At 36.0% G+C, this 26,805-nt stretch overlaps 1 protein-coding gene across 1 annotated transcript in view; it reads right to left on the bottom strand.

Moving 5' to 3' along the window:
* NEGR1 (neuronal growth regulator 1) overlaps positions 1 to 26,805 on the bottom strand; it is a 911,208-nt gene that overhangs the window by 175,657 nt on the left and 708,746 nt on the right. Inside the window, exons 5-6 of the mRNA XM_054482631.2 lie at positions 26,044 to 26,164; positions 8,394 to 8,545 (exon numbers count right to left, since the gene is read on the bottom strand). Of these exons, the coding sequence (XP_054338606.1) occupies positions 8,394 to 8,545; positions 26,044 to 26,164 (273 nt within the window). The remainder of the gene's footprint in view (positions 1 to 8,393; positions 8,546 to 26,043; positions 26,165 to 26,805) is intronic.

Raw genomic sequence — 26,805 nt, 5'->3', positions numbered from 1 at the left:
AGTAACTATGTTTCACTCTGACTAAAGAGAAATGGGAAGTTTAATCATAACGATACTCAGAACTTCATAATAATCATTTTGTTCACATATATTCCTGGATCTTTTATTAGGGGTCACATTTCCATTTTCAGAGAAAGAAATCACAGCACAGAAGTGAAGATGATACAGTGGCCCAGACTTTGCCACCTTATTACGTGCTCAAACCATTGGATCCCGCTTTAGATGGAGTCACAGTTACAGGGAACACAGTGCACGCTGGGTAAGTATGCTCCAAGAAACTTCTCAGAAGTGCTGGGAAAGAAATATCTCACAGGACCTCCAAAAGGCTTTGTAAGAGAAAAGATCAGGAAAGGCATACTGAAGAAAGACTCAGTTAATCTGTTTTCTTTTGACTGGAAATGTTGGCATGTTTTCATTTTTACAAAGTCCTAATAGTCACAACCCCATATACTCAAGTCACATTTTGGCCTAATTAGTTACAGGATTAGAGCTGTGTGAAATAAAATAGCAAGCAACAATGTCTATTCTAGTGCCTTTTTCATAGGTTACTGGCCAAGATTGTTGCAACTGTGAACATAAAGGAAATTTCTCTGGAGAGTAAAATTCTGTGTAGAGATGAGAAAATGATTAGGCCAGCAGTGCTCTGGAGCTAAATTTTATGGAAACTCACTACAGAGACGAGCACATTAAAATGCATTTTTTTTGGTCAAATAAAAATAATTGTGAGTTCAATAACAAAAATATACAGAAGGTAAAAATATTGGCAGCACTTCTACTTTGTTAAGGAGTAAGTTTAACTTTAAAAAATAATAATCAATACATACATACTACTATCTTTTAAACATGCATGTATTTCTTAGGATCTGAAAACATTACAGCTGAAAGGTAACATGGAGACTAGTTAGTCTAGTCTCCTCATATTATAAATTGGTATGCTGAGGCCAGGCATTTAATTGCTATGGAGCTCTCCAATTTAAGGCCAGTTTGACTCCAAGGGTAGGGCTTCTAGTAAAATTTTGTGATTAAACTGGAAACTCTAATTTATTTTTCTATGTCTTTTTGGTACCTAACCCTCATAAGCAAGCCATATTTCACGTCTGATCAATGACAACACCAAATACCAAAGCTTCCTTTCCCTTCCAAATTTACTGACCCTTTGTCAGCTGTGGGAAGTGTATGTGCTGTACCAGTAGCTTGAAGATGCCGCTGTCAAATTGCCTCTTAACCTGGGAGAAACACATCAGTAGAGTAATTAATCTTTTACAACCTCTCCATTTTTTTTTTTTTTTTACTCATTACAAGTGAATGCTTACGTGCATGGCTGATTTAATTAATAATTCTAATAAAAAGGACAATATCATAATGACATACATAGTGCATTAATAAATGAATCAAAGGACCAGTGCTGCTAATTTGTCTATCCAGTGAAATAAAGTTACACAGTTATTCAGGTTATATAGATCTGTGCTTGCCTGTGTTTACCCTTCAACATTTGAATTATACACGAGAAGGACAGAAAAGGAAACTAGCATTTAATAGGCACTTGTTTTAGACTAGTAGTGTATTGGCCATTTTGCATGTCCTCTCATTTAATCTTCACAATAATCCTATTAAAATAATTTATTTTCCCCTATTTTATAGGTCAGGTGACTAAAGTATCTACAATCCCTCATGAAGGATTCTAGTTTTAACTCAGATCTGCTCGATTCAAAGCTTTTGGTGTTCCACCTGTGTAGTGGGAAAAGCACTGGAACAAAGGTAGTAAAAATGAAATGATAGCCCTAGTTATGTTGCTTGACTTTGGTCTCTGACTCATCCTATTTGGGTTTCAGTTTCCTCACCTACAAAGTGAAAAAACTGGTTTAGACAAGAAGTTTACAAAACAAATTATTTGGAACTGTATGACATCTTGAGAGGCTTCAAGGCCGCAATGTAATGTGATGGGTAGGAAAATAAGATTTGTCTCCAACTTAACCAAACTAACTCCAGTTTTATCTTTGTTATAAATTAAGAGTTTGCATAGGTTTTATTTGGAGGAATAAAGGGTTCCATTGCTTAAGAAAGTTGGAAGAAAATTGAATATGTAAAATCTGAGACAACTTCTAGCTCCAATTTCTGTCAATTGACAAACGTAACTAAAGCTCCGCTAACTGATATGTGGTTTTCACTAGAGGCAGTTTGGTGACCTGGAGCACCATAAACTTCAACAGTCATTCTGACTGCTTCAGCCTGCTGGTTATCGTCTCTCCCATATGCCACTAAATGAGCATTTGGTGTCTATCTTCTTGAAAATACATACATGTTCCAGGTATGAGATTGGGGAGGTAAAATATTCTCTTACTTTACTCATACTCCACTTCAGCAAATTTGTATACTTTCATGATTTGTGTGATGATTATGTCTGTGTGTGTTATTTTTGTTTGGTAGAGAACAAGTCGATAGGCCTGTGTAGCTGGATCAAATTCTACCTACAACTGCAAACCTCATTTTTGTCAAATATTTATTACTAGAGCACCAAGGAAAGCCTTCTCATTAACATCTCAAAGCTGCGAGGATAAAGCAGGTTGTCTCACAGAGCACTCTGTCTTCAATAATCACCAAGTCTGAATTTATTACTGCCTCTTTCAACCAAAATGAAAACCCTATCTCCTTTAAGTTGCAAGAGGAGAGATAAATTTCTATCTAAAATATGAGTCATTCACATCTGTGGTATCACCTTTCAGGGTTCATTATAATAGGCAAAAGTAACAGAGCCCATACAGTTGCTTACTGGCATGTGGGAACATCTGAAGCAAGCAGAGAGCTGAAATATTACTTGCAAGGACACTGCTAGTTTCATATTCAACAAATCAGTTGAAAGGTACTGTTCTCTTGCATCGGTTGAATCTAACCAGGGAAAAACTGCTACATTACTCTCACTCTTACTTTCTCCAGTAGACTCTTCCATTTCCTTTTGGATACTAGCTACTGACTTCTTTTTTATCTGAAAAGAAGAGATGCCCATCACATTAAACAGGCTGGGAAGAAATCTTCTCTGATATGAAAGGAGACATTCCAGAAAGTTAAAAAGCCCTGACTGCATAAAGCATTTAAAATTGGGACTTCATTATTGTCTCCACAGGGCTGCTAAGGCAGGGAAAAGACAGTTTTGATCGGTCCTTTGAATGTTTTATGTGTAATATTTCTGAGACAAATGCTTTGTTACTTTGAATAAATGCATACATGAGTACACACACACACACATGCACACACACACAGAGATATCCCTATAGCATCATTAGAACCTGTAGAACCTATATTACAGTAAAGGATTGACACTATGTTTTTAGGAACATCTAAGAGGGGAGTTTAGCATCCGCGCATCATAGCAATATTATCATTATCTATTTTGGGACTCTAAGCAATGAGTCTTTATCAATAGTCAGACTCAATTGGTACCAAATATTTCCATATATTAGGTCTCAGGAGAGGGTGGTATTAAACTAAGGCTGTGTTGAATTCTAAGCACTTTGCTTATGCAGCTTTCTTCCATCTTAATTAATTCTCCTATTTCCCTTTAGATGGCAAGTCTTTGAATAAGTGTCTTATAATAAATATTTGTACTTTTGTGGAAGTGAGAAACAAAGCGTGTACAACATGTTTTACTTATAGAAATGACTATGTTTTACCGATTACTGAATTCCCACTAAAGTGATAGTGTACATTTGATGAATTGGACCCATAGATGGCAGGATGGGACTACTCAGTTCATAGTCTTTAAAGAACAGACTTGGAAGAAACATTTTTTTAGTTGCTCATGTTCAGCAAGCAAAAAACGCACTGAAAAATAACAATAAAATAACAAATATCTTTGAATCTCCAATTTTTTATTTAATAAGAATTTTGCTATGAATAGTTGGCATACTGTCATCCATTATAAATTTTGTTAAAGCACTTCTTTCCTGAGGGCTAATATACAGTGATCTGCAGAACATTCTCTCTGTCTTTCCTTCTCTTCCCTTCCAATTTTATACTTTTTACAACACAGAAATCTTTCAGGAATTTTTGGACAGAGAATCTAGAGGATGAGGGATCTTCATTGTATACTAGCTTTCCTGTAGTTTTTCCACCATAAAGTTTGCTTTCTCTTTATTTTAGAAAACATACATTTTTACCTTAAGTAATTTAAAGTAATTCTATTGACGAAATTACTAAAACCTCTACTTAAAATTATAGGTTCTCTTACAATTACTGCCTAAAGCCTACAGGCCATGGAAGATGAAGGGGTTTAAGGTGTCCTCATGTTAAATCAAAACTTTTGCTTATTTCCCTCGCACCCAAAGAAGATGTGAGAAAGAGGCAAACGAGCTGAAAATGATGGAGACTTGCAGAAAAACAGAAAACATTGCAAGTTCACTATAGTATAGTTCATCAAATGCTAGGGTGTTGTATCTTTGCAGGTCACGGAGCTGCTGATATACACACAGCCATTGGGCCTATTAATCAGAAAGGAATCCTAATCAGACCAGCAGCTAGACATCAAGGCATAACATCAGCCTTGTCTTCTTCTTTTCATAGCCTAACCTCTGAAAAGAGCAGTTTATTATCCATGTCTCTATTTCCTCATCTATTTATTTCACTTTAATCCACAGAAATCTGGCTTCTACTCTCAGTTTTACACAGAAACTGCTCTGGCAAAGGTCACCAATAACTAACTGCCCAACTGTCAGAGACAGTGGTTGATTTTCAGATGTTCCCTGAGTAGACGTAGCACAGGACAGTGCTGACTCCTCATTCTTCCTAAAATGGGCTGCTCTCACAGCTTTCACAGCACTCCACAGTGCTGACCCTCCTCAGGCATCTCCATCCACATTGAATTTGCTTGCTTCTGCAGGATGCTTCTCCTCCTAGGCTCACTCCTTGATGCTAATTTTACTTGGATTTCTGTCCTTGGTAATCTTCTCACTCTACGTGGCTTCTATGAGAAATCTCATTTACTCTCATGGCTGAAACTACCACCTCCATTCTGATAACTTTAAATCTATGTCTCCACTCTGGACTTTATACCCAGCTACCTATTAGACACTGCCTCAAACTAAAAATATCTAGAAATGACCTAATTTTTTCTTTTAATTTCTACCTCCTCTTAAAATCTAAAAGCCTTAATTCTTCTCTTATGCACTTATTCTGGCTAATTTCATGCAAACTAAACATTAGCAGTTATCTAGATCCTTGCAACTCCCTTCCTTTTCTTGCCAGATTTGGTCATTAATGGCTATCTCCTAATAAGCTCTCAATTCTCTCACCTCTGCTATTCTTTTTGGTGTTATTACTATTATTGATATTTTGCCTTTAGTATTAAAAGTTTAATATCTGGGTTTAGCAGTCCACAATGCCTAAGAGTGTCTTTTGGAAACCAAATCTGTTTATATCATTCCCTTGTTAAAATCCTTCTGTAACTCTCCAAAACCAGGATACAGCCAAAACTCATTTCAACTCTCTCATCCTCATCGTGCCAACTTGTCTACCCTCATCTCTCAATACTCTCCTTCTACCTTTTATTCTAGCCATATTAAAGTATTATAATGTGTTCAAATGTATTGAATTGTTTCATACTGCCATGTCTTTACATGAGCGGTTCAACACTAGAGTGCTTGCCTCTCTCTTTCTTCCATCACCATTCCCACACCCAGGCTCAACCTAATGACCTTTACCTCAAGGGGCATATCCTCTATATTTTTCCCTGAGTCCTTGAGACTGACTGAGTTGATCACTCTCTTATTTGTGTCACTATACTTTGTGCACATGATTGTTGCTGAATGAGCTCCTGCAAAGTTCTGCCCCAGAAAATGAGATAGTCATTGCTAAGATGATGTTTTGAGTTGTACCTTAGCTATAATTCAGATAGTGGTATTGGCTACTCTAGATAAAAGTTCTTTCATGACCCTTGAGACTACAGTAAGAGCACCTTCTCTGCCCCATTATGGTACCACTGACCTTATTGCATTATCGTTGCTTGCTTGCCTGTTTCTCACCTCTCACTCATCTGAGAACTCCTTCAGGATGGGGTTCCAGTCCTACTAACCCTTTTCTTTCCAACATCTAGTGCCATGCTTTGCCGGGTGTAGGCATTATAGATAAAAGCTTAGAATCTAAAGCCAGACTGTCAGGGTTTAAGGTTTTGCTTTGTCACTAACCATTTGGCTTTGGCCACATTTATATTCTCAAAGTTTCCTTTTCTAGAAGAGGAAAATTACAGAATCTAGCTCTTTGGATTTTGTGAGAATTAAATGAACAAGTTTATATAAAAAATAAGAAAAGAGTCTGTTTCAGAGTAAGCTAACAATGTGCTATTTGTAATTACAGTCATATTGCCTTGTATCTGTAGAGGTTACAAGTACAAGTTCTACAGCTAAAACTCATTCACTCATTTATTTATTCATTAATCCATCCATTCATTTACTCAATGTTTAATTCATTTATTTACTAAAGATTTACTACTTGCTCATTAAATAGCAGGCGCTGTGCTTGGTGATATGGGAAATAAAATAACTAATCAGACATTGATCCTGTCTTTTTAACGAACTTATAATTTGATGGAGAGATGGAATATATATAAAAATAACTATAAGACAAAATAAAAAAGCTTAGTGCAGTAAGAGCTTCAGATGAGGTCATACAAGGGGTTCTGAATATATGGACATTTTTTCAAACTCCCAGGGCTATGTTCATAATTACAGACAAGATTTTCACATTTGCCTTTATTAACAAATTAATCAAATTGTACATACTTAATAGCACCTCAGCATACAGCAAGTCAACGGCAGAGAGAGATGATGAGAGTCTCTTCTGAAGGCACTACGTTTAGAAGCCTTTTCAGCACTATATTATTTCCAGACATTTGTGTTAAGATTGCCAGAGTAAAACAAATGTTTACACAAGTGGCATTTGTTCCTAATTTTTCACATTCATTAATGTTTCAGTTTTGAAAATCAGAATGTAATTTAGAAATTTAAATAGCAAAACTTAATATGTTATTAAGCCTTAAATTTTTCTTTACTTTGCATGTTAATTCATTTATTCTTTCAAGTGCTTGAATATTTAAACCATTTAAAATGTTAATAATATACCAAAGAAGTATCAATATTTACATTAAATTGAAATTCACACTGCTTTATAATATTTTCAATGGTTTATATTATTCATAATTTCACTAAATAAATCATCCTCATGGAAGGAACTTAAGCAAGCATATTATACGGTAACTATTGCATGGCAAGCAATGTTTTTCTGTCAAATTGAGTACTAAAGGATATTAGGCTGGGATAATAAAAGATGTAATATAAACTGATATATTGTATTTCACATCAGAGTTGTTAAATTATGGTAATGTAAAGCTCATAAATCATGGAAACTTATTACAGTATATTTTTAAGTTATAGGAACATCATATATCCCATCCCCATTTCTGCAAAATGGAAATGATATCTATGATGAACTATAAAATATTTGCATTTTTCAGAGATAGCTTACTATAACAGGATCATAAGACAAATATACATTTGTCAAGTTACTATAAAATATTAACTATAAGAGATAAGGATAATTCAGATAACTTTGTGGCAGTGAAAAGACAGCATACTCTCTCTAGTCTTATTTGAACATTTTGAGAAACATTTGATTTCAAAATTAAGAATATTTTGTGGCTGCAACAATTTGTTGGTTACTCAGCTTCTAAACAGCAGTAAAATTAATTATAGGAGGAAACATTCATGGAGGTTTCTATCCTTTTACCCGATCCTTGTGTTTGTGCTTCTTTATATTAATTTTTAGTCCTTAGGAAGTAAGATACATTAGAAGTGTAGTATTTATTTGAATAAAATCTTAAGTTTTATTTTAAAATACAATTTTGAGTAAAAATATTATCTATATGGATAAAATATTTTGTCCATGATCATTTACTTACTGTTTCATTTTATGTATGGCTTGTGAAATTCTGGCTACCCCAAGATGGATGTTTTATGAAAACCAACCAAGAGTAAATTGAAGCCATGTTAATCTATACTTCAAGAATATGTAATACATTTAAAAAACAACAAAATCTCACCAAATCTACTGACTTCAGCCAAAAGACACTTTTTCAGTTAGCCTTATTATTTATGTATTTTTTCCTTTCTCAGCTCTAACATATTTTTTTAAACACACGTAGACTTCTACAGCGATTATAAAATCCTTGGACAACTATATGATTTGGGGGCAAAGTTTCCATGTGTAAGGAATGTGTGACGTATAAGGAATGTGTCACATCAGGTTGAGTTTTAAAATGAACGTACTCCATTCTTAGGTTTTATCTCTACAGATGGATAGGGGCCCAGAGGCCCCTGGAAGCATTTTGGTACCATTGCATTACTTACGGTTAAGAGGCAGGCTCGCATTGGTTGTGCCTAGCTTGTTGGCAGCCACACAAGTATAATTGCCAAAGTGCTCCTGTGTCACATTGGTAACAGTGAGGATGGATCTTGTGCTAAAATTTTGAATAATAATTCCTTGTTGGCCATTGAAGAGCCTAGAAGACAAAATAATGTCTAGGTAAATATGTATTGTGAATACCAGTTTCATTTTTATCTTAGCTGGGGTTGTCATGGCAACCCATAGACAATTCAGCCACGCTGACGTTACCATATAACGTGATAATGGTGCAATTTACATTTCACTTACATTAGTAGATTTGGGGGAGGTGAGGTTGCATGTCAGCTGTAGATTGTTCCTGTGGGATTATTTGTGCTATATAACAAACTGAGCTTGGATAGCTACATGTCCTATTTAGGCACTGTTACATATTTTAGAAAATAAAACATACCATACCAATAATATCTCATCTATTAAAGTCAGGAAGGAGTTTAAGGGAAATAAATATAAAGATTCCACTGAAAGTACAAACTGATGGTTTCTAGGTAAGCTGGCTAGAGTATGCCTGGGTCATTTCAGATATTATTAAATAACTCCCTTGAAAGTTAACCCTACAACTGTGATAGGATGGTTCTAAGTCCAGAGTCAACACCACTTTACTCTTGTACAACCCAGACAGATAACTTCCATTAAACCTAGAAAGAGACAGTCATATAGTATAGGAGATAGCATTTAAAGTTGAGTCCCACCACTGCCACATTTTAGGAATGTGCCATGGAAAGACTTTAAAACTCTCTGGACTTCAGTATGGGATTCAGCTATCCCAAATTCACACTAATTGTCCAACAGTCTCTGGATTTACCACCAGAGGCCCTCACTCTGAAATAGGCTGGCATGGCTTCACCATTCGCAATGCATGTTGTACCTACTTCTGCTTCACCCTTTTTCTAAATCTGTAGCCTATCTCTTGTACTTCTATTTCTGCTAGTCAGATTCTTCCTTCCTCATTTAGGTCTAACCTAAGACTTATCTCTCTTTTTCTAATTTATCTTAAAGGACTCTTATCTCTCTCTCTGTATGTTTCTTTTGTACTATTCTCTCTAGCAGTTTCTATATATAGAAGTCTTTTCAAAGCAAATAAATTGAATTGTTTTAAATTCCTCAAAAGGAAAGGCTAAATGGACATGCTTTCTCTGATATTTGAATCCTACAAAGCACTTAATAGTGGTATCCTATATACATAATAAATAGTACAAAGGTCAATGGTATTCAGGTGATGTTCCCCCAACATAGGCATTAGTAAGCCCGCTTCAGTCACCTCTTCAAGAAATTATCTCTTTAAATATAAAATTTTCCTACAATGAGTATGTCAACTTGATAATAACTTCTACACAATTTACCCCAAGTTTATTGCAAAGGAGATGAACTGATCACAACATAGGCTATGTAAACTGATAGTCCAAATGGCAGGGTAGATTTTTTCTCTTTAATGTGTTCAAGTTTTTGTATTTTTTTAAATTATGAAGATGCTAATAAATGGCATCCCCTGAGAGTCCAATTTGAACTCCTTTGCATTATACTGTGTGGCTTGCACCTGAATTTAGATGAAATATACTGTAGTTAAATGCAGATTAAAATGAGCAGTCATACTTGATTACTGTGGGAATTACTTATATTTCATGTAATAGCTGAATTTGGCTTACCACAAATGCAAACTTTAATCAGATTAATAAAACTGTGAGTTAAATAAACACTGAACAAACTTTAGCTTGAGCAATACATTTAATGATCTCCAACTCTGACATAAGATAATAGGGCATAAAATATCATGGATATGGCAGCTTTTATTCTTCTGTCTCATATTTTTAGTCTAGCAACACTTATGCTAAATTCCCCTAGTCATTATTATATATTTTTCTGCATCACATTAACAACTTAATTTTTAACTAATCAGTATATATGCTGTGTAAAAAACCAGTTTCATTGCCTTGCAAGTTTCAGCATTATAACTTAAATTTGCCCACATCTTTGTTATAGACACATTCTCCAGAGGACTCAGAAACTCCCTAGACTACTAAATCCCTGTTGTGCTCCATCGACCAAAAGTAGGACTATTTACCTGCTGAAGAGTTGAGAGAGAAATTAACCAGGGCCTTCAACTGGCTAGACCCAGGGGAAATACTTGAGGAAGTAAATTCAGACACTCCATGGCACTATATGCTTATGTTCCTTATGGCTGTCTTTCTGTCTTTCTGGGTGAATTAGCTTCCAGTTCCCTGCCCTTAAATGTATCTGAAGGCACAGCCACAGATGTTGCTGAACCACGTAGTGCATCCATACTCTGTACGTGTGGGCCCATTTTGGGCCTCTGGCCAGCAGTACTGTGTGCATCCTTACCAGAGTGGAGCATTAGTGCTCCAACCCCTGCTACTCAGATCAGCCAGGCAGGTTATTATGGCCAATAAAAAAGAAAACTAAGTTCCCCGAGGGAATTTTCTTCCCTCTGGGGAAAGCTCCTTTTCTGAAATTACTAGAGAAATCTAAAGCTTACTTTCTTCTGTAGTTGTGTGTTTTAGAAGGGCTGACTCCTCAAACATCACGTAAGAACCTATCTTCATCTGGTAGATGGCTGGAAGAAGGACTTTGCAAAGCTGACTTTGTGGGAGAGTGACTTCTGATATGGTATATATGTCTAGAGAATGTACTTTTGTGATTTTTCTGGAGAGTTCTGGGGTATGAAGATGGGCTTTCTCAATTATTCAAATCAATTCTGAAAATATTCATTAAATTGCTACAAAGATGAGCTCTATGCTGGCTGAGTGACTAGGGACAAGACTGGGCAACCCATGATCTCTGCCCTTGAGAACGTCAGAGCCAAGGAGAAGAATCCAGCACATAAACAGGTGTTTACAACAGAAGGGTATTTTGGTCACTGTGGGGACCTTGTTAATATGAACATATCTACCCTTAATTACTGGATATATAAATTTGAGCCACAGCTAGAAGCTCCAGCATATATGACCCTAATGTGATTCACTCCTTGACTAAAACCAAATAATGATAAAAGGGCTCTCTAATTGATGACATGTTTTTCTTTACAAAATTGATTTATTCTAATATGATTGTCTATAACTTTATTTCTGTAAAAAGAATCATTCTTATATTGACTTAGATTATACAATGAAATATGCTTTCTTATAGCCCCTGCCAAACCCCGCCCCTCCCTGACAAAAAAAAAAAAAAAAAAAGGAGAAACAAATTCTGTAGAGCTCGGAGTTAAATATGGCATCCATTTCTTCAGCATAGATCAGTACTATATGGTGCCTACTTGGAAATACCTGGTCATTTTTCTTCATTGCGTTTTTATCATAGGGAATAATATAGTTATAAGATCCTTCTATTTCTGTGGACCCTGCTGTCCTCTGCTCTCTGACACCAATAGAAGTTTGCTCCACACTGAGAACCATAACTCTCACTCCTCTTCTCCCTTCTGGCTTTTGCCAGTGCCTCATAAATCTGTGAACCACAGGCTATTTGCTTTGCTAGCCAAGGCTGTCAGCTCATAAGTGACACAGCCTAACTCACTAACTAGTTCTGAATTAGAATAGTCCCCTATATTTTCTAGTGTCAGTCAGAAGTAGCACATGGAAAGCCTGCTGATAACGAGGGATACTTATATTTCTGACTCACAAAATGGACAGAAACTTTACAATCATAACCTCCCTCCAGGCAGCAGCTATCTGGGATGACCAGAAGAGCCTACAGCAACATCACCCCAAAAAACTGGCCACATAGCCATCAGCACTGATTGTTAAGATTGCAAAAATATTAATAAATGGAGCAGCCACACTGGACCTCATTCATTTTATATATAAATCCAGCCTCAATCCACATTTTAAGACTATTGTTCACTATCTGTCTTTCCAGGTCAGGAATAACAACAGATATCTCTAGAGAAAGCAACTTGCAGATGAAAACAGCCTCAGAAAGACTTCATTCCTAATGCAGGAAATATAAAGAAGTATCAGAAAACATTTTAAATATTAGAATAACTTGGAATAAGAGTGAGGGAGGCATTCTCAAATAATGATAAATCTTTTATCAGACTGAAATTATGAGAGAACATGATAATGATATATCATTTTATATGAGTGGGCAGATTAATATGGTCTTATTAATCAATCTTTGGTATTAGATGGTGGGGGAAGTTAACCCTTGAATCATAAAAGTTTTATTTACAAAGACAAGGAATGTTAATGTCAGCAATGGATTGTAGGCTTGTAGAATTCCAAGATGTGTGAACTAAAGATACAGCTCAAATTAAAACAAAAGAGAAAGATTTAGAAAAAGTCATGAGTGATGGTAGAACTCTTACATGGACTTAAAAAAAATGAGGTTTTATTTGGTTATCAAATTATGATTAAATGCCTTCTATGCTGAAAGAGAGTTAGGAACCATAGAGGAAAAATAAGGCATAGTTATTATCTCAAGGACCATAGTTCTACCTGAAAATCTGAAGATGACATTAAGATAGCATACAGGTCCCTTCCACAACACATCTCATAATGCCTTTCTCAAGGATGGAGTTTTATATATATATATATATATATATATGTCTCTTTCTCTCTCTCTCTCTCTTTCTCTCTCTCTGTGTGTGTGTGTGTGTGTGTGTGTGTGTGTGTAGGCTGTGAATCAGACTGTATTTCTAGTCTTTTCAATGTGACCAGGAATGCTTTATGTATGTGGGACATTTTATCTGTTCTCAATACATTTATGACTGAAGTAATCTTATACTAAAAATTTTCAGCATTGTGGCCAGGCACGGTGTCTCACCCAGCATTTTGGGAGGCCGAGGCAGGTGGATCATTTGAGGTCAGGAGTTCGAGACCAGCCTGGCCAACATGCTGAAATCCCGTTTCTACTAAAAATACAAAACTTAGCCAGGTGTGGTAATCCCAGTGGGCACCTGTAATCCCAGCTACTTGGAAGGCTGAGGCAGGAGAATTGCTTCAACCCAGGAGGCAGAGGTTGCAGTGAGCCAAGATCGTGCCACTGCACTCCAGCCTGGGCAACAGAGTGAGACTCCGTCCCAAAATTAAAAAAAAAAAATTCAGCATTGTACACAATAATGTTTCGTGTTACAAGTGTGAAAAATCGACACACAGAAAACTTTAAGCATGTTTAAATGTACATATCAACAAATCTTCACAGCAATCCTAGGAGGTAGGTGTTACTAGTCCCATTTTATAGATGAGAAAACAGACATTTAAGAAGATTAGGTTAATTTATCTTGCACCATCTGATAAGTGGCAGAATCAAGATTTAAATATAGGTCCTCTGACTACTGGTACCCTCCCAAAGTAGAAATTGACATTCAAATCGCTAAGTAGAAACCAGGATATTGTATCCAAGTTTGGAGAGACAAATCAGAAATCATGGATACTTCAAGAAAATCGAGTCAAGCCAGGGAATAAAACCAAGGGAGCTAAATAGCCAAGTGGTATGTGGCACCCATGCCAGGAAAGCCAGGTTTGATCCAAGAGGTGAGTCTAATGGGTAAAAAATTAACTAAAATAAAATATACTATTTGGATATATCTCTGGACCAGAAGCCTCTTGGCTATGTATTTGGGGCTTAGTTATGTCTTTCAGTGCAGCCTGTTAGAGCAGCTGTGTCCAGCTTCCCATAGTCAGCCTCCCAGGCTTCTTGCAGCCTGAGATGAGAAACATACAATAGATTCTCTCCTCCTTCCCTGCTCACACTATCTCCAAAATACACACACTCTCAGCATCAATTACTGTTTGTTTTTCTTCCTCTAGGTTCACTAAATATTTGGATGGAAGAAAGTCCCTCCTCATAGTGTATATGCAGAATATAGTCAAGAATGGAAGAAAAATGCAACCTATCCAAATGACAAGAATGCAGTATTTTAGAGTAATCCTAAAATTCTCTGTAAAGTTCAAGTTATCGTGATGGTATGGGGTTATTGTATTCTGCTTGTCGTGGCCAAATTATCATCACAACATCAAATACTTCTTTTTCGAACATCTTTTCAGTTTTAAGTTTTCATATATTTGTGTGATTTTTTATTAATGTCCATCTTCTTCATTAGAGTATAACTCTGTTAGGGCAAGGTTCAATGTCGATTTTGTTATTCATTGTATTCTAAGCATGTACTATAGTGTTGGATACTTAATAGGTATAGAGTAATTGTTGCATGCTTGTCTGAATGAATTATGTTTTTATATTTTTGTAATTCTTAGTTTTTTCATCTGTGAAATGGGAGAAATGAAGCCAATCACAAAGTGTTAATGTTAAAATGTTTTTAAAAATATTTAATGTGTAATATTTATGCACATATATGCCAAATGCAGTAGGCACTAGATTATGATAGGTGTTATTGTTCAATGATAGAGTCTGTTTCTTAGAACAGATACATTTCCTCTCAGTTGGCAGAAAAATATTAAATATTGAGCATTCAGGAAATTATTTTTAAAGAAAAGATCTAGGAGAGTGACTGAAAAGATCATGGCATCATGATTTCAAGATGTGCCAAACTCAGTATCAATTACATGTGCATCATCAATCTCATCTAAGCTTTTCACAGATTTAACAAAAAAGAAAAGTGAAAAGGAGGAGGAGGAGCAAGAACTGCTAGATACCAGATAGAAATGAAAATTTATGTGAATATGCTGCTATGGCAACCTACTGGTTTATTGTGCTGCTTGATACTTAAGGCTTGAAAACAATATGATATCATTTATTCCTAGGAACAGGCTGAAGAATATCATGCATCACTGTCTTAGCCCCAAGGGGTATCTATCTTTAGTTGTGCAATTGAATAAATTAATGTTATTATAATATATTAGGACACTTTAATGAATCTAGACTTTATTAAGCTATTTAAAATGTATGTCTTGTTTACTTTATCAATTTTAATGAAATTAATAATTTTAGATTAGAGACCTTTGGGCTGCTTTCCTTGTGACAATTTGATTCGCATGGGAGGATATTCCCTTTTAACCCTACATTAAATAAACAATGGCTACAGTACAGATGTCAAGCCTCCCTGACTGCTGTGAGTTCCTGTATCCCTGGCAACCTGGCCTATGACTGGATTTCTCCCCACCACTTGAACTATTTTTCTAATATCAATATGCCCATGATTTTAATGTAAAATATTACCCCATAATATAACAGCACAACCATTTCTCAGAAACTATATTCACAAAGAAAAAATCCTGAGAAGCCAGAATTGAGCAACAGAAATCAGCTTCCTTTCTCTAATCATATATTGGGTTTACAATGTCCTGCAATCTAAGGTGACAGCATTCATTTGTACTAATAGTCTCTCACCAATTTGAAAGTGTGTTAAAATAAGAATGGCTCTATTTTATATTTAGTAAAAGGCTATAATGCAGTCTTCCAACAGAGTGTATCATTCATGCCAAATACCATGATAAGTGTTGGGGACATGATAGTGAACAAGGCAGAATCCTCATTTCCAGGTAGATTTAGAGCTTAGCAGGAGAGACGAAAAACTAAAATAGGTTGTGTTTAGTTTAATGAGTGCTTGATAGATGTGAGCCCATGAGGGTACATTTGAAGAGCTCCCTCTCCAGGCAGAAAAAATCTCGCTGTGGTAGCTTTCCTGGAGAAGGTGACATCCTCATGGAGACTGAAGGAGTAGGTAGTGGAAGGCTGCCAGCCAAAGGCAGCCAGGAATGGGTATGTGAGTGGAAGGGGCTTACAAACAAAGGAGCCAACATGTGAAGAGGCCTGAAAGAGAGAGCTCATATCAAAGTCTGGGAATGGAAATATTTCAGGGTAGCTACAGCTCCTGTTGTGTGAGGGTAGAATGGCAAGATTCATAGCCAGAGTGGAATACAGGGGCCAGAATGTGAAGAAACCTACATACCACCCTCTGTTGTGAGGACTTTGTTCCAGGGACAGTGAAGAAACACCGACAGGCTTCATACATAAAGTGTGAGATCAACGATTTATTTTAGAAAGATCATTACGCATTTTAAAAACACAACCTAATTCCAGCTGTTTATGGGTAGACTCTGTGTGTGCAGTACTAACCCCTTGATTCTAGTATGTCCCAAACCGAACTGAGTGTGGTCCCTCCCTAACCTTTCTTCCTGTGTTCCAGCCTCAGCCAGTGGCTTCACTCTTTATCTTGTTGTCTAGATGGAAAACATAGAATTACATTCAAATTTTCCTTTCCGTATATCCAGTTAGTCACTGAAATAAGCAAATACTACCTTTCTTCTCTCTTGCATTTTAACTGCATATCTAATACTCTAAGCCATATTTTAACTTTCCCATCCATTTCTTCCAACTACTCTAAGAAATATTTTGTGAAGACATACAAGCTGCCAACAAGCATACACAAAATGCTCAGCTTCACTGATCATCAGAGAAATGCAAATTAAAACCACAATGAAATACCACCTCACCCCAGTCAAAATGGCTATTATTAAAAAGTGAAAAAAACAACAGATGTTGGTGTGGATGTGGAGAAAAGGGTATGCTTGTACATGACTGATAGAAATGTAAATTAGTTCAGCTTCCATGAAAAACACTATGGAGATGTCTCAAATAAATAAAAGCAGAGCTACTATTTGGCCCAGCAATTCCACTAAACAAAGGAAAACAAATAATTATATTAAAAAGCCACTTGCATTTGTATGTTTATCATAGCAGTATTCACAATAGCAAAGTCATGGAATCAACCCGAGCATCTGTCAATGGTTGATTGGATAAAGAAAATGTGGCACATATATTCAGTGAAATACTATGCAGCCATATAAAAGAATAAAATCATGTCCTTTGCAGCAACATGGATGGAGTTATAGGCCATTATCCTAAGTGAAATAATTCAGAAACAGAAAATCGAATACTGCATTCTCACTTATAAGTGGGAGTTAAAAAATGGGTACATATGGACATAAAAATGGAAAATAGACACTGAGGATTCCAAAAGTGGGGAGGCTGGGAGAGGAATGAGGGATGAAAAATTACTTATTGAGTACAATGTTCACGATTTGGGTGTCGGGTGCCCTAGAAACCCAAACCTCACCATTATGCAATATACCCATATAACAGCCTTGCACATGTACCTGCTGAATCTAAAATAAATAAATAAATTAATTAAATTAAACTACTGCTACACACAAAAAAGAGACTAGATTGTTTTAGTACTCTTGAAAATCCCCTCAATAGCTTTCCGCTACTTCTGGAATCCAGTCCAAATGCCTTGTAACAATTAAGACCCTCCAAGTCTTTCCCTAAGGTGCCTTTCTAGCCCTAACTCCTGTTATACCTGATTTCATATCCTGCACACCAAGACATTTAAAAACCTTCTGCATAATGCTTACATGACATTGATCATGTTCTTCTCTTGCCCATGATTATTCTTAACCCCGTGGAATGTTTGGAAGTGCTACTCATCCTTTGGCATCCAGCAAAAAAGCTACATTTGCCCTGAAGTATTCTGTAACCCTTTTATTTGAGTTGAATGGGCTCTTACTGTGCACTTTCACAGGTCTTGGCTTAGGGTTCCCTGAAAATTTTCTTACTTAGTACTTATTTCATTTTGCTGATTTTTATGACAAATCCTACACTCTAAGTCACAGGTTACAAACTGGAGGTGGCCCACTTTCATCTTTGTTTGACCCAATGTTTGCAATGTAATAATATGTATTTGTGTCTCACATGGGCATGTGCTCTTCAGTTCCCAGTAGTTGAAATGCTTTCAGTTATTTCATATATTTATTTGCATCTCTGGCCTTGAATGTTACAGTCATCACAAACGTGGTGAGAGTTGTACTGAGACCACATTGGTTATTAAAAGAAATATCATCAAATGAAATAAATAAAAAAATAAACAACATAACACAACATAGCGAAATATAATAATGAGATAACACCAGAAATGCAAGTTTCTTCAATTCAGGAACTTTTCTTTCCTTTTCAAATTATCTCACAGATTAATGAAGAAGTGAAACTTTTCAAATTATCTCACAGGTGAATGAAGAAGTGAAATCTGAAGTTAGAAGAGAAGATCACTGTTAATCTGAAATGGTAATAAGGTTATTTCTAGTACTCTTCTAAATCAAAACATGTAACTGCCTACGTTGCATATAACTGCCTACGTTGGTAAGAAACACCTTGTGAATGATAAGATAAAAGCAAAAGAGAAACAGAATGTACTTCTAGTCCTTTCTGAATAATCAAACTTGTAATGTAAAATCTAGAAGAGAGATATCCTGACATAGGAGTCTGGAAATTAGGTATGCTTTCCTTCAAGTCATTTCACCTTCAAAAGATACAGTTTTTCTTATGATATGTAATCTGGTTAGAATTACACAAGGAATGAGTAAGATAGTATGTAGTAAGTTGTAAAACATGTGTTATAAGATAGCAAAGTCAGCATATAATGTAAAGTTGCATGTCGTTAAAATTAACCTTGAAAGTTCCTTAAACTCCTTGTTTCAAACTACCATACTTTACAATAGTTTCCAAAATGGAAAGCAAGTATCTTAAAGTAGAAATAAATGACTAGTTGGAGTGTGAGAAAAAAATAACAGAAGGTCCATTTGTATTGTATTCTTATTTCATTTTTAAAATTTTCTGTCTCAGGTCATTTAATGCACGAATACACTAGTTCAGAAATGCATAACCGTAAGTAAAAATCAGTATGGAAATATTGTTAGTTTTTGCTAAATTTTTAATTTTACTCATAGGAATACATATTTTAAAAAATGTTGCTGACCCCTGCTTTACGTCACTGTTGATGAGTGAGCACTAAAGTAGTTGGCTTTGTTTCAGAGCCATGTTACATTAAACAAACATTTTCAATATTCAAACCTCATTAAAAATAGAGAGATGCTCATACTATCAGAGATACATGGGAATGAAGACCCATTGAAGGAGCAGCCAGGTTCATATCTCCCATGGTATGTATTTTTGAAGCAGTAGAGTAGCAAGTCATGCCATTTAATTATATGTGCTATCTAGCTTTTTCTCTCTTCCTCTCTCTGTCATGTAGCACCCCATGCTTAAGAACTGACTCTACGTAAGTGAAACAATGTGAACATTTTGCAAAGCCACCATACATAATAAAGCCTTGAAAATCATAATCTGCTATGCAAATGTAATTTATTCATAATTTTGACACAAATAAATTGCATGAAAACAGTAAAGAAAGGGGAATCAAAATTTTCCTGCATACAAAAAGATTTTAACTCATTTTGCTGGTTTCCTCAAAAATATAAGAAGGGGAGAAGACCCTCCCTCCCACAGTCCTGCAGCAAAGTGAATACTCACATAAAATTTATAGCCTGCTTAGACAATCAGGTAGTAAATATTTAGAATAGAAAAGAGGAGAGGAATGGTCACTATTCTTTATTATGATTTCTCAAGTTCATGTTACCAGTGTAAAATCAGGAATGAAAAATAATTGTTATCTAAAGTGAAACTTAACATTAACCTTACTGAAAAGGTCACCATGCCTCTATGTAAAGTGAACATGGCATATTCTACAAGGTTGACTTTAGGTATTTTCCTATTGTATTTATTGGTATCTGCACACATTTTGTACTTGTCTATGCATGCATATTTTATGCACCTAGATAACTAACCCTTCTCACCAGGGCAAAATGATAATGATCAGCACATTTTTTTCTGTAGCAGTGTTCTAAGGAATGACTTAAAAGAGAATAGGCCAAGTTTGAAATATGTTGCTTAAAAGTCAAGATATTATAGGACCCACACTGCCAAATGCAAAAATTTCCATTTTTTAGGTACACAGCTTTTAAACTAATATATCAATAATTTTCACGTCTTTTTCATTCATCGGAGTAATTTATATTTACCTCATTTGCAACATTTTCATCCCTATATTAAATTACAGTAGAGGAACAGGAAAGAAATGCTGTTGCAGCTAAAAAATTCCAAAAAAGCACTTCTACAATTAGCCGTTTGCCTAAAAACAGGAAAAGTAAGTAAAATATGATTTTTAAAATCTATTCATTTATTTAATATTTTATTTTTAATTGACCAATAATAATTTTATATATGTATAGGATATAATGTGGTGTTTTAATATATGTATACATTGTGAAATGACTAAATCAAGCTAACATATCAGTTGCCTAAAAGCCTGGAGCAGTTAAAATGGTCATGAGAAATCAGAAAGCATGTATTTGTAGACCTCAGGCTTGGATTTGAGGTAATCTAGAAAAAGAGGAGGGAATTCAACAGTGCAGACAAAATAACAAAAATCTCATCTAAGACAAGATGGTAATACCATCTTCACAAAGTAATACAGATCCATGTTTTTGCAATACCTATTGAAATGCCAGTATATTACAATTCATGTTTTTAGCCTTAATCCTAAATGAATGTACTATTCTCAAACAATAGATTAATTGAATTTCATATCACCAAAAACATTTGCTTAATGATACTTTGGATGTTCTGAAATTGTCTTTTCACTGCATATGCATATAAAGAGTATATTTCTACTTAACAACCCTCTATATTATTGAGGAAAAAAGTTTAAATATTTGGCTCTCTTTATAACTCTAATTTTCCCAAGGCTTAAATAAATACACAGTAAAATTAAGCCCATTGATACTCTTCATTCCAGGTGTGATGAAAGAAACTATGATGTTAAAAAATGACTACCTTATCCTAAGAGGTAATATTTTAATAACTAGTATATAACATTGGCCACTCTCATGATGGAATAAACTAAAAGCCAAATGACTAATATTTCTAATATAAAAAATACTTAGATAATGCATGAGAGAGACAGTGTGGGAGCCGTCTTTGAAGATGGCATCAGATGATTCTCACCTCTTGATATTCATGTCCCTGTGCTGTCCCCTCTCACAATGACAATTTCAGGGCATCCAAAGTCCCATTAAGCAAATGTTTTTGATGACGTGAAATCACATTGAATAAGGTTTCCCCATGTAGTTAATAATATATTATGGATATGACAGAGCATGACTTCTGAAACTAGGTTATAAAGGACATGGCAGCTTCTATCTAGCTCTCTCCTGAATCACTAATACTGGATTAAGCCCATTGCCTATGGTGACATCCATGTGGCAATTAACTGAGTCCATCTGCCAATAACTAGCACTATGTGCTGGACATGTGCGTCAGTCATCTTGGAAGCAGGTTCTCCAGCCCCAGTCAAGCCTTCGGATAAGCAGCACCAGGTGACATCTTGACTGCAATCTTACGAGAGACCCTGAGTGATAACCATTCAGCCAAACTGCTCCTGGATTCCTGACCCACAGAGGCTGCTTGAGATAGTTAGTGCTTACTGGTTTTAGTTGCTAAGTTTTGGGTTAATTTGTTACTTAGCAATAGGTAACTAATAATGGCATCAGAAACAAGGGAAAGAACATGGGCTGAGAGGTTATCACATTAACTAATAATGACATCAGAAACAAGGGAAAGAACATGGGCTGAGAGGTTATCACATCTAAAATGTCTTGATGGTGACGTAAAGCTGAGTGCTCTTCAGGTTAAGTCTCTTGTGTCTCAGTTTTGTCAACAGTAAATTGATGATAATAAATCTTATTTCACAGAGGTCTGAACAATAAATGAGATAAAAGAATTCAAAGAAACTGGAAAGTGTTTTTTTTTTTTCCTCAGTAAGTATATATTTCTTTCTTTTCTTTAAATTGTGCTTAATTTTACAGTCTTTCTTTTAAGGGGTTTTAAGCTGATTGCTCTTAGCACACAGAAATGGACTTTACAGGATGTTGAAGAACTGCAGGCAGAGATAGGGCTATGGGTGTTCAGGCACTGCCTCTGTTTTTTGTTTGTGTTTATTTGTTTATGTTTATCTGGATGAAGAGCTGGCTTTGAAGATCTTGATTTAAGATAAATGAATATTTATAAACATTCTCTTACACAGAAGTAAAGCGATTGTATAAGTTATTTCTGATTATTTATGTAAGCCTCAAATCAAAAAAGGTCTCTAGGAAACAAAACTCTAGATCTTGCAGAAATAAACTGTTCCTCTCTGACAGGGCCTCTGACAGCTTCATGTTCCCAGTTAAAGACCTCAGAGGTCAAGAAGACAACTCTGAAACATGCTGTATCTGTTTCTGCTGTGTTCCTCTTGACTCCATTTTTCTGTGTCCTTGACTAAATAAATTGGGAAATTATAAGTGAGTGTTTGTATGTGCAGTTTCTTACTTTGCAAATTCATAAACAACTTGAAATGCTTTTACCCTTGGTATTTCACATTGACATTTCAAATTAGTTTTGATAGACTCTTAAGGGCCTTGACATACACTAGGTGCCATAGTATAGGGGTTAAACCCATGGACTCTGCATGAAGATTTATAAGACTTCCTGGGGTTAAATCCCAGCTCTGCCGCTAACTGTATGAACTTGTGCAAATTACTTAAAAGCATTCTATGCTTTGGTTTCCTCAGGTAAAAGTTAAGAATAATAATATTTACCTTACAGGTTTGTCATAAGAGTAAAATGAGTAAATATTGTCAACTAAGAACACTACCTGTCCAATAGCAGGTGCTTGCTAAATAGATAGCTTTTTCTTTATTTTTATTTTTTCATCTTTTATTTTGTTGAGAGAGAGTATCGCTCTGTCTCCAGGCTGGAGTGCAGTGGAGCAATCTCGGCTCACTGTAATCTCCGCCTTCTGGGTTCAAGCGATTCTCCTGCCTCAGCCTCCTGAGTAGCTGGGACTACATGTGCCTGCCACCATGCCCAGCTAATTTTTTTATTTTTAGTAGAGATGGGGTTTCACCATGTTGGCCAGGGTGGTCTCGATCTCTTGACCTCATGATCCACCTGTCTTTGCCTTCCAAAGTGCTGGGATTACAGGCGTGAGCCGGTGTGCCTGGCTAGCTTTTGATTTTGATGAAGTAAATAATTGAATGGCCTGGGCATTTATGGTGAATCTGCATAGTGAGTGCAACCATTCAGCAACCAGAATCCTTCTCTTTCCTACTCCCTGCATATGCTCAACTTTTCTTTACTTTAGTTTTGAAACGAAATTATTCATTACCATGATATTTGAGAATTTGAGTATTGCCTCAAATATAACCCTAAAGATGATAAATGTATGCTTCACTCTGAACTGAAAATATGTTTGCCTTTCACAAGTGCATTTGATTTTCACAGCTGCATTTTTCTATGTGTGTGAGTGTGTTGGGGAGGACATTGATTGGGGAAAATCAATCTACCTTTTCCTTTTTAGCAAATCGTTCTGAACTCCTTTGAAAATCTAATAAAAGCTGTAGTCCATCTCTACAGTAGGAAAAAAAATCACTGAAGCTATGATTGTGGGCACCAATTGGTCCTTTTCTATATTTACTATAGGCCAAGAAAGTGGACCGAGGATTATTGTAGCTTTTTTTTTTTTTTTTTTTTTTTGACAATGGTTGCTGAATTTAGAAAAGAGAAAAAGAGAGAGCATTAAAAAAAAAATCCAGGACATTGCTTCACAAAGTATTGGAAACAAAATGGCCTTTAACAAAGGAGCTCTGATTGTTAGCTTTTAAGAAATTAATGACACAAATTAAAAAGTGACTTTGAAAAGTATGTAAAATAGTCTGTCAGTGTTATTTATACAGTGTTTTGTAGAGAACCAGGGATTTGGGGGACTCCTGCAATGATGTCCTAATTTAGAGGAAGGTTGTGAACAGGTAGAATTGAGGCTTCATTTACCCAGCATCTACTCGAGAAGTGCTGTGTTCATAAATATTACTTCTTGGGCTTCCAAATAAGATTGTACATGAACAAAGAGTTCTATAACTTATAAAGGATTCAGAACCACTTTTCTGGATATTTGTCCATATAGACAATTACAAACTGAAACTTCTCAACCTGATCTGAGAAAGGCTATATTGGCAGATGTACAATATTGTAGGGTGAAATGAGAGTGACTACAGACCAGTTTACCTAATTCTCATTATATAAAAATATGGAGTCTTCTACTAAGCTATAAAAAGGCAAATTTAGAATTAGTAAAAACATATAAATTAGTAAAAAGAATTTAAAAATTTAACAACCCAAATTATAGAAGAAGTTGCATATAAAATAGCTAAAAAAATTTTTAGGTAAAACCAGTCAGAAGAAATGAGACCGTTATGGGGATATTATCCCTTACTATTAAGGTTGATGTTAAAAAGGGATATTGTCTTCCACAAATCTTTTGATTCCAGTTCCAGAAAAAAATACCTGCTTGCATCACATACATTCTTATCCTTTGTGGTAATATCTAAGTCTTTATATAATTTCACCAGTTTTCTGTTCAGATATTTAGCTGCAATTGGTTATGAGCCATGACATAAGTAAATGATATCATTTGGAGGTGTCCCTACCCAAAATCTCATCCTGAATTTAATTTGAATTGTAATCCCCAGGTGTTGGGGGAGAGATCCATGGGAGGTGATTAGATCATGGGGGCAGTTCCCCCATCCTGTTCTCGTGGTAGTGAGTGAGTTCTCACAAGATCTGATTGTTTTATAAGGGGGTTTTCCCCGTTTTGCTTGGGACTTCTCTCTCCTGCTGCCTAGTGAAGAAGGACGTGTTTGCTTCCCCTTCCACTGTGATTGTAAGTTTCCTGTGACCTCCCCAGCCATGTGGAACTGTGAGTCAATTAAACCTCTCTCCTTTATAAGTTACCCAGTCTTGGGCAGTTTTTTATAGCAGCATGAGAATGGACTAACACAGTATGTAAACCCTCTACATATATGTTGTACAGTATGGAATTGCCAACATTTGGCTTTTTTGACTTCGAAAATGGGAATTTCATATGGTTTAACCTAGCATTTGCTTGAATATATTCCTCCCTAGTTTTGACGCAGACTCTATACAGTATAGATAATTCCCTCTTCTCTGCATTATAGACTCCAGTTTACCCACAGGGGTCCTGTGATTTTTTGATGGATTGATAACAGAATGTGAAGATGTCTGAATGAGCCTACTGGTTGAAAGTAAAGAGAAAGTTGTCAAGTCCTGTCTTATGTCATTCAGGAGTTCTTGCCAAGGTTTTTGGGTCTTCTCAAGGGAGTAATCATACAGAGTTGAAATAAGAGCAGCCCTAAAATCCCACTGGTTAGTCCTTTAGGCATGTATTTTATCTCCTCTACAGCCTCTTTAGTGACAGAATATCTAAAACATAGTGTTCTGTAAAACAAAATGTTAAACTATCTTGTGGGAGAATAAGGCAGGTGAAAGGGTTGAGGCTTATCAAGGAAGCCAGGGAAAGACAGCAGTTCCTATTGCTTTTGAAGTGCTCTTGTGGAAGCTGTACTCACATCCTTTAAGAGCTGGTTTACTTCCCAAATAAACTGAGTTGCCAGCAAGAGCAAGGGGTGTAGTGTTTCAGGAGGGAGGGGAAGAAATGAAATGCATCAGTGATGGGGGATTTGCAGGCATTTCTGAGATCATACAAACCAAAGTGGACATTTCTTCTGGATGCTGTTAGCTACTCATCCCTCCCATGTGGACCCCTTCAGTTTGCTTGCTGGAGAGGAGGCTGCTGAGAATCATTCAAGCCAGTTAAAGAAATTGCCTAAAGTAAGTATCTGAAACACAAGCACGTTAGCTCAAAGTGCTTAGAACACAGAATAATCACAAAGTCCTTACTTCTTCTCTCCTTTGTACCATTCAAAGGCTGGAGGCGGCACACCTGCACCTTCACATCTTATCAGGCCACTACGTCCGGGGGTCATGGTGCCAGATTTAATTTCCTGAATAGTAGGAGCAACTGCAAAAGAAACAAACAAACAAATACTAGTGGATAAGTAAAAATAATCCTCAACAGAAATATGACACACATATATTTTTATTCCTTCTATATTCAAAGCAATCTTATGCCTGATAGACCAACGCATCACATTTTCAGTGCTTTATGCTTCAAATACAAGACTAGTCATTTTCAGCTTCATTTTTCCAGTTGAACAGTAGATGAATGTTTTCAGGGAGTGCAGAGTAAATGCAATACATTTTGGCCTTGCTTCCTACTGGAAAAATGGCATTGGTGAGGGTAACACTTCATCTATACTCCAGTCCAACTCTACTGCAGTAATAGTTCTCATCTATTGAGTGATCACAGGGAGCCAGTCACTGGGCTAGGTGCTTTACATTCTCGATTTCCTCACAAAAATACTCTAAGCTTGATGGTATTATCTCAATTTTACAAATGTGAAAAGTCAAGTTCAGAGATGTTAAATGAATTGTCAAGGTCACACAGCTACTTAGTTGCAGAATTTGCCTTTGAAGTCAGGCATGTTAACTCAAAGCCTGGGCTCTTGAAATATTCTGTGTTTTTTCCCGCCTCCTCCCTATGCTTTAGTAATTTAGTGATTTTTTCTTTAATGTAGTTTCTTCTGTCTGAATGCCATTGTT

Source organism: Pongo pygmaeus, chromosome 1 (genome assembly GCF_028885625.2).
Source record: "Pongo pygmaeus isolate AG05252 chromosome 1, NHGRI_mPonPyg2-v2.0_pri, whole genome shotgun sequence".
NCBI classification, from domain to species: Eukaryota; Metazoa; Chordata; class Mammalia; order Primates; family Hominidae; genus Pongo; species Pongo pygmaeus.
Note: the sequence above shows the minus strand (reverse complement) of the source record. Positions and strands in the feature narration are given on the sequence as shown.